The 8923-nt window shown below is 44.2% G+C and overlaps 1 protein-coding gene across 1 annotated transcript in view; it reads right to left on the bottom strand.

Annotated features, from left to right (window-relative positions):
• Positions 1 to 7321: 7321 nt before the first annotated feature.
• Positions 7322 to 8923, bottom strand: part of LOC8036751 (alanine--tRNA ligase, cytoplasmic) — a 32871-nt gene continuing 31269 nt past the window's right edge. The window contains exons 20-21 of the mRNA XM_029972518.4: positions 8712 to 8900; positions 7322 to 7664 (exon numbers count right to left, since the gene is read on the bottom strand). Of these exons, the coding sequence (XP_029828378.2) occupies positions 7449 to 7664; positions 8712 to 8900 (405 nt within the window). The 3' untranslated portion in view covers positions 7322 to 7448. The remainder of the gene's footprint in view (positions 7665 to 8711; positions 8901 to 8923) is intronic.

Here is an 8923-nt window from a genome sequence, read left to right as displayed (position 1 = left end):
ATCAATTATGTTAGCCCTGACGTCTGATGCCAGCTCAGAAATATCCTCTAGTGGTGGGAAGCTATCAATTGGAAGACATTCCACAATGTCTGAAATTAAACTTTCATGGTGCGAAGATATTTGCAACTCCTTTAGGAGGTCAGCCTTGTCATCTTCTACGTTTTCATTGTCCGACAGTTTGAACAGTTTCTTTATCCAGAGGCGTTTTAGTCCTGAGGTGAACTGATGCACATTTGGGTTTGTGTTGCAGCCCAGCATTTGTCGTATATAGCTCCAAAAACGTTCTCAAGTGTGTCTTGCTGCAGGCGTCGTGTAATTAAGAACTTAAAGTCATGGCTGCTTGAAAGCTCATCCCAGAGCATGAGGACACTTTTTATAGTAGCTTGCCACCCAATGATGGCTTATGGCTGCCTTCTACTTTGGAACTGCCATGCTGAAATCCATCCGAGTTACTGGTGGAGAAAATAAAGTATTTCAGATTCCCCCTTCAGAATGGCATGACGCAACTTCTGCCCTGCCTTCTTGAATTTTTTAGCTATTTAGACAATCAAAAAGTATGCACATCCTATCACAGAAATAGGCTGTAGCCATGGCTGCCTCAGGAAGTTCCTTTGCATAAACAAGAGATATGATTACAAGAAAGATTGGGGCACTCAGTACCTGTGGGGCACTATTTTCTTCCATGTTACAGAAAGGTTTTTGAATAATTGTGTCTCTCAGTAAGTTTCGGAGTCAATTGCAAGCTAATCTCATGGATAGAACAATGAAGTTCAACAATAGAAGACCGCTCAATGACCTCATTTCCAATGCAAAGTTTGTGGGCTTGGAGATTGCTCTTGGTTGTTTTGGGAAGGTGCGGAACATCAAAGACAAAGTAAACGTGTTCGTTTTCAACTTCAAAAAATGGCTTATCACCACACACACCAAGCTTACGTTTGAAGCCTCCTAACCACAGACCACAGCCTCTACTGTGAAGCCAACAGTCTTAAAGGGGCGATGCATTGATATTTGTTTTTTGCGCAAATACCGCTTAGAACGAATCCCTGACGTTAATGATTTGTAAAATATACCCGTTCGTTTTCACCACACGCAATCGAAGTCGCAGAAAAAAATGAAGAAAAACGAGCAGAGTTCACCCCCTCAACTCGCAGCCAGAACAAGCGGCCCCGTGATCTGGAGCCGATTATATGCCGCCAATGTTGATCATAGTCATGCGCTGGGGTTGGCAAGGCACAGGACACGCGCTGAGTTCCAGACATTGTTATGGTTCGGCTGTTGTCGTCATTGCAGCGATTTGACACAGGACACTACCCGAATGTTTCTCGAGCTATCGATTATCACGAGCCCAAATCGAGTGTCCACGCCATGCTCGGGTCCAATCTATGAGCCGTATTCAAATATCGTCACTGGGCGGTACTGCTACCGTCCAGCTATGTCATCAGGTTTTTCGAAGGAGAGATTGAATAAAAACACTGGGTTTTGTCCTCGAAATTACAGCGCAACAGAGGAGTTTCTTGGTCAGTGGCGTTGCGTGCGAGTATCCTTGAGTCCCTCTAGTGCCAGTAAGCTCGTCTAAAGTGAAAAACATTCCAATTGAATATCATTGCACCGCCCCTTTAAGCTCCCTAATGAGAGAAATGAGGAGACTGCGTTAAACAGAAGACGTTGTTGCAGTGTGCAAACAGTGTGTGCAAACGCACCTCCTGGAAATTTCAGACAGCATAACAACCAAGGGTCTATCTGCAATGTTAGAGGTTCGTTCAACACCGTCATCTGTAAACCCATGGACAATGTCGTGTGCAAGGTCGTAAGTTAAATTCTTTTTTTAAAACAATCTCATCGAAAATCAACATGCACACACGTTCAAGTGCAGCCAGACAGCCCGGCAGAAAAAACAGCGCGAGAAGCTCGAACCGATCGGCTCCACGAATTTACGCCGAGCATGCGAGCACGCGGGCGGTCATGCGTCACCTTGATTGATGCAAAGTCGACCGAACATGATGCAGCAGAAAGCACAGATGGACGGCACGCACGGCACAGACGAACGACGCAGGGACGAGCAGAGGCCATGCAGAATGATGCAGAGGCGACGGCGTGCAGAAAGGCAGGCCATGGCAGGCGCCATTCATCACGTGGTTTTTGTGACGTATTTGATTTAATCTATTTAGTCGTTTTAAGTACTTTAAACAATTTTAAAGCATTGCCATTTAAAAAATAAATACTTTTCACAGAAAGAGTTTTAATTAATTTTAACCAAATTGTAGAAAAGCGCCACGTAGCGGAGGGTATGAAACGCACTATCTGGGCCGCGAATTGGCTCCTGTGTCCTCTCTTTACGTTTACTATATTACTCTATGGATGAGCCTCCAACCTTGGCGGTCGCGGCAGAACCTGAACCTGCGCCGCCTGCGAGCGCCAGTAGATCCGCCGCTGTGGAGGGCCGCAAACCGCGTAAAAAATAAAATATACTTAAAAAAAAAAATCGGACGGCCTGAGGTTGTATGTAATGGGCGTTTTCAGATAGGATCAAACGACCATGTCAGGCCGACATTTTTTTTTTTTTTTTTTTACCAAAATATATATATATATTTTTTTTTTATTGTTGTGCAGCGCAAAAACATATTCAAACTTTTTTTGCGGAAAATAAAATTTCTCTTGAGGAAACCAAAATCGCAAAGTCGCTGTCGGTATACGATCACGTTTTTGCGACTTGCGTGAAACTGTCTTTTTGGATATTTATTAAAGAAAAACTGTTGTTGTATTAGGTTTTTTTTTTTTTTTTTTTTTTTTTTTTTTTTGTGCAGCGACTTTACATAAAATAAAAGGAGGTAAACATGCATTATCGATTACGAAGCAATTCAGATCTTTAGGGATCCGGATCTTAAAATACTGGAAATTCAGTTTTTAAAATGATTTAGACGCGTCTGTTCTATATTCTCATAAATTGTCATTCAAACTGGAAGCAATAACCTTTCTGAAAAAAAAAAAAAAAAATACACTGAAATGTAGACAGGTTACCGATTCTGCAATAATTAGAAAATCAGTTTAAAATGTAGGCCATCGTAATTTTTCTTCTACTTTTAAAAGACCACGGCTCATAATCTGTCCTATCAAGCTCTTCAAAAATGCTTTTCAATATATATATATATATATATATATATATATATATTCAGGGTTTTAAATACACAGATTTGCCGTAACGGGAGTAGAGAAAGATAGGACGTTGCCGATTTCAAACAAGGGCAAGCAGCTAGAGGGTCGAAAAATGTTGGAAGTCTGTGAAGAGAAAGCACTGTGACAGGAGTTCGTAAAAAATAAGAATTCATACAAAAGGTTACAAGTGAGTTTGAAGCACAAGTCAACAATTTAAATACAGATTTCTCAGATCAGTGAATTTCGGAGTCTACCCTTCGTGGGGAGGCTGGGCTGCTGACGACCAGGTTTAAATGCTGATAAGAAAGAACACATGTTATTAATCAAGATCTTGTGCGCACATTCGTAGCTTGTCTCGTGAATTCTTTCAGCCGGACGCTGGCCTGAGTCGGTCACGGCGCTCTCCTAAGTTGAATCCTAACACTCCGAGAAGAAACTTTTTTTTTTTTTTTTCGTTTTGTTTGTAGCGATTACTGTTCGTTTCTTCTCAGTGGCACCGCGAGCTCGCGACCTCGATCTGCTTTTCGCAGCCTTAGGAGACTACTTTTAAAGATATATCTTTTCAGCGGCTACTGTTCTTGCTAAAACAGCTGTGGTTGCGGAGTGTCGGACCGCGTACACTGCCACAAGTGACAGGATTGAATTCCATGCACAACGGAAACATAGAGTCCCAGTCCTTTGCTTTCAAGTCCCTGAACACATTGACGTCAGCTTTCGGGAGGTGGATTAGTTTCACGTTTGGCAGTTTAGTTGGTTTAGTGTTCAGTGGGGCAACCATCTCTGACGCCGACTCGATCACCGACTTGGTGGGCCGTCGGAGGTTGTACAACGTTGCCTGGTGCTTGACACGACCCCCGATTCAATCATAGGCACTCTTGCCATGTCAAGCTGCGGAAAAAATACACCTCGCTGACGTGTATTTGTGGCTCTGCAGCTCGTGTGGTTGGTACTTGTTCTTAAAGTGGCTTGCTGCACCATCACTTACGTAGGTCACATGAGCATACCCAAATTGGATTTCACGATTCTCCTAACCGTTGTCTTATAAATTAAGTTAGAGACAATCTCATCCAATCGGAATTCTTATTTATGTATCTTTATTTTCTACGCGTTGTGCGGCCCTTCATGGCGACAAATCTATTGACGCTCACAGGCGGCGCAGGTTCAGGTTCTGTCGCGCCCTACTTTTTATATCGTGCTACCGCCAAGATTGTAGGCTGATCTGTTTGCAAAGTCGCTCCCGTTGCTTCCTTTACGTCACGTAGACGGAGACGTTATACGCAGGCTGTTGAAACAGGCACCGCGAAGCATCTTACAGCTGGTGGTGCACCTCGATCACTCCGGCCCATGGGCAGTATAGACGATTGCAAGCTGGGCGACTGGCCGCCGCCATGTCTCTGCTCGAGCAGGCACGCCCGTGCGATTACGAGCTTGCCAAAGCTACGTTCACTCGCGCGTTGCACGCGCTTGCACGCATGGGGCACCACTTGTGGCGCCATGCTTGCAATTGTCTATTGGGTCGGTTGTAAGAAAATGTATTAGGAATTTTTCCTTCAAAACTACCGTCCACCTCTGTGCTGCCAATTTGTCTTTTCCTGACCACCCTGTAGCATTTTTACGCTTTTTTAATAATAATGAAATTGTGAAGAGCGGGTATGTGCACGCCCCATTTATGGCAACCGCGTTAGCGTCAATTTGGCCATGTTTCCCGCCTTATAACTTAAAAGCAGCACAAATATTGCATATCATGTTTTTGCAAACTCTGTTAGTACATATTATAAACATTAATTTCAGAGTTTAAAAAATACTAAAGGTAGCCTTTTTTTTAATGATTTTCAAAATAATGCATTTTTAGTTAAATGCCCGTGTGAGCAATTCTCGTAAATTTCTCCCGCTAACCAGGACAACAATATGTCACGCAAAGATTAACTATATACAGGGCAACACACTGGCAAAGTTTGAAGACCTCAGCTTTTATAGATACGGAGAAAAATATTCTTCAATCCAGAGCGTTATTGTGCAAAGTGCCGTGTTTGCGATTTTTTTTTTTTTTTAATAACTACCCTAATACTCGGTGATTAATAATTTTTGTCAATATTTGCTACGCCTAATTTGTCAGTGAATATTTCGAGACCCGTAGCCAGAACAGTTTTTTGGAGGAAGCCGCCCGAAACGTCAACATCGCGCAATACGCGAAACCCGCACGTGACTGAGGGCGCTAAATTCTTTTTTTTTTTTTTTTCGCAGACAATTTTTTTTTTTTTATAAAAAAGGGCATAAAGCCAGCAAAATATATTTTTTTCATCAAAATTAAAAATGGTCACCGGACATGGTTGTTCAATCTCATCTGAAAACGCCCAGCAGTGACCTCTAGGTAATCAGCTAGCAGAGCGGTTTGATTTCCATGATTACAGTTGCTGTATATGAATGTACTCGTGCTGTCGCACACTGTCCCATGAACCATCATAGCCTGAGAGAGCCTGGCACATCGCGAAAAGAGGCGGCCGCCGAAAATGGGAAAGGAGGGGCGGGGAATGAGAGGAGGGGAGATTAAAGTCCCTCGATGTTTTCCAGGGACGTTAGGGGGGATCAGAGCCGTATATGGGGAGAGTTTCGTCAGTCTATGATCTCGCCGCCGTAACGCTCTCCTTCCAAGTGAGCCAATCAGCACGCGGCTTAGAGCGAGAGGCATGAGCGCATGCGCGTGAACTCCCGGCTGCTCCCACCTGAGTGGGGAGGGCCGCCATCTTCGATCATTCTCCCGGTGGAATGCGTGGGATCGGCATCTAAATCTCGATTATTGCCTTTTATATCGCTGGCTCTGGCAAGAAAATGACATTCTGTTATTCCTCGGTGGGTTAAAAAGCTAATAAATGAAGATTTTTCGGCGTATGGCCACAAACTTTTATTCAGGCGAAAAAGAAGTCGGCCCGTAGCAGACGACGCGTAGCCTCAGCAGTGCTCTTCTCCGACCAGCCTCCGACAGCGTTGCTAAAAAATGGCGGTCGTTTCCTCTCTGCTCCCTTCTTTCTCTCTCGCTCCTTCGGCGCTCTCCTCCCTTTCATTTACTTTTCTCCTCTCCGTCGCCTTCGTCGCCACACCCACTGGCCAAGGGGTAGATCAGAGTTCCTGTATAGGCTCCCTACGGGAGCCAGAGTTGCGCATTTGTTTTCCCCGCGCCGCCACGCCGCTATTTGCCGAGATCCATCACGTGAGGAGCAAAGCATCCTGTGGCGTGCAAGAAAGCCACCTTTACGGTCGCCCCGCCGACGTTTCTCGCGCCCCGGGGTATGTTCCCCTGCTTTCCGCCTCATTTTCCTCCTCTCCTGATTTCCACGCGCGGCGGCGCGCGCGGCGCCGCTATTCGCCAAATTTAGTCACATGAGGAGCAAAGCATCCAGGGCGTGCGGGAAAGCCGGCGCTACGACCACTCGCCGAGGCTGAATGCGCAACTCTGCTACCGTAGGTAGCGCCACAGAAGAGCAAGCGGCCAAACGCAGAAACTTTTTTTTTACCACTTTTCTTTTCGGTATCGTAGAGTGCGCGTGGGAGGCAGGAACGCAAAGAAGCGCTGGGCTCGCGCTTTTGACGAAAACACAAAAAAAAAAAAAAAGAAAAAGAAAAAAAAAAAAAACGTGGTTCGGGGAGCGGCCGCTCATGACCCAAGTGTACTATCTCTGCCATTTCTGCTCTGCGCGCTCCTCCTCTCGTTTTTCTGTCGTCAATGTGCCAGGCTTTCTCAGTATAGAGGAGGCTATGCATAAACACTAAAATTAAATATTAAAAAAAAACATTACTTAAAAAAGATGGTAAAATAAACTCACTCAATCTTTTTTCTTTTTTTTATCTCAGGGCACGCTGCAAGTTTTGTGTCCCCCGACCTTATTCGCAGAATTAAGATGCATTTTTTCTTCAACTTCCAAGATCTATCCGAAACGTGCGTGTCACATAAGGCTGGTGTAATGTCGGGATGTTTCCTTCTCTGTTGTGCAGCGGTGTTTTTCGGATTCTGAACTACCCCTTTGGTCAGATGACATATTTTTCTCAACTATTTCCCCTTTTTTTTTCTTCACGTGCGCTGGCAGTGCCCCCCAAAAAATGTCACAATTTATAAATATTTGTGACAGACTAGCTGAGGCACATAAGTATAAATCATGCACTATGACACAACTCAGAATAAGCTCTGGACTTTATTTCTGATTCCCTCCAGAACATTACTGAAAGTTTATCATTTCAGTAGCTTAAAATACAATGTTTGCATTCCTGCTAATGGTGTTTTTGTTAACAATCAAAAAACCTTAGGTTCTGCTTGCCACACTGCCAGAAAGTTGAGCTTTTGCGAACTCAACCGCAACACTTTCAAGTTCTTCCATGCTGTTGTCCTCACAACATATTATTACTTTGTAGTACATTTCTGGTTCACTATGGTTACTAGAGGAATAACTATAACTAAAACCATATCGTTCAGCAACAGCGGCCCACGTGCATGCCTGAAACGTGTCGGACAAGAATTCCTGAAAGAAAACAAACGTATTTACAACCAAGATGATTTCTCCACGAGACAAAAAAAAATGTCTAAATACATCTACACCATGTCATGCATAGACACATACCCTTGGGGTAAACTGCTCAATATCACTTGCTTGAAAGCATTTAGAGTGCAAATTATATTTTAAAAAAAAGTCTGAAACTAAATAATCCTGTTCCCAGACGTATATCGAAGTTAGGGTTCTTTCCAACCTTTCCAGGGAAAGAGGCAGACCAGTTACCAATATGGACCATTGCATTTACAGCTCTCAGGGAGGCGCCATTTTGTTTGATCGCAGCGCCCCCTCAACACATGCGGGAAGTTCAGCACGTTCGGCGGGTAAAACGAGAGAGGGAGCAATGAAACAACCTCCTGGTTTCTCGTCTGCTAGCGGTTCTTGAGGTGAAAACGAGTATAGATTGAAGTGACACACCAACTTACTCTAAGCGTTCCCCGTCAATCTGAGTGCCTCTGATGCAGCACTCGCATTTGTATAATGAAATTTGCGGATTAGCACACATCTCCTAAAAGAATTCCCTCCTTTGGGCTTTTTTTTTCTTGATACGAAATGTTTCCCATGTCACCAGGCTTATGTTGCTTATGTCACTTCTGACTCCTGTACCCCTGCCAAACACTAGCACCTTGTACGGTGAAATCGTGAAGCTGCGCGTTTGTATAATAAACTCCAAAATTTGTGGAACGCGTCCTTTAGCTTCATTTCTGTTTAAAAATACTTTTCTCCAGTTTTGAAGTAAGAGATTCAACGAACGCTTAATGATTGTAGACTGTAACTGATAACAGACCTCGTGAACTCTCAGCGTGCGAGAAATTTTTTTTTCTTTTAAACGAACAGTCACCGCGATTTTGAAACTCCTCGTCCAGAATCTGGTCGAAACGCAGATGAAGAGGCCACTATCTTTGAGGCTTGCAGCCCTGCATTTTTGACAATGTGCCGATAGGCGGCGCCAAAAAGTGCATAAGGTCTATTGCCAGTATCAAAACTTATCTTGAAGGCCATGCTGCCAGAGCTCACCTCAGGCACATAGCAGTCAACCTGGAGACGTTCGGGACTGGTGCGAACAGCAATAAAGCTGGGCTTGTGCTGACCAAGTTTTCGTGCCAGCTTTGTCACTAAGGTCCCATCAGTGCATTGCCTCAAGCAGACCACCTGAAAGGGCTCTCCTTCCCACTGTTTTACTGCAGTATTCAGCTCATCCAACACCTGCATATTTTAAAATAACATGC

The sequence above is a fragment of the Ixodes scapularis genome, unplaced genomic scaffold, assembly GCF_016920785.2.
Source record: "Ixodes scapularis isolate PalLabHiFi unplaced genomic scaffold, ASM1692078v2 PGA_scaffold9__187_contigs__length_104089568, whole genome shotgun sequence".
Classification (NCBI taxonomy): domain Eukaryota; kingdom Metazoa; phylum Arthropoda; class Arachnida; order Ixodida; family Ixodidae; genus Ixodes; species Ixodes scapularis.
The sequence above is the reverse complement of the archived record's forward strand: the minus strand, read 5'-3'. Positions and strand labels throughout refer to the sequence as shown.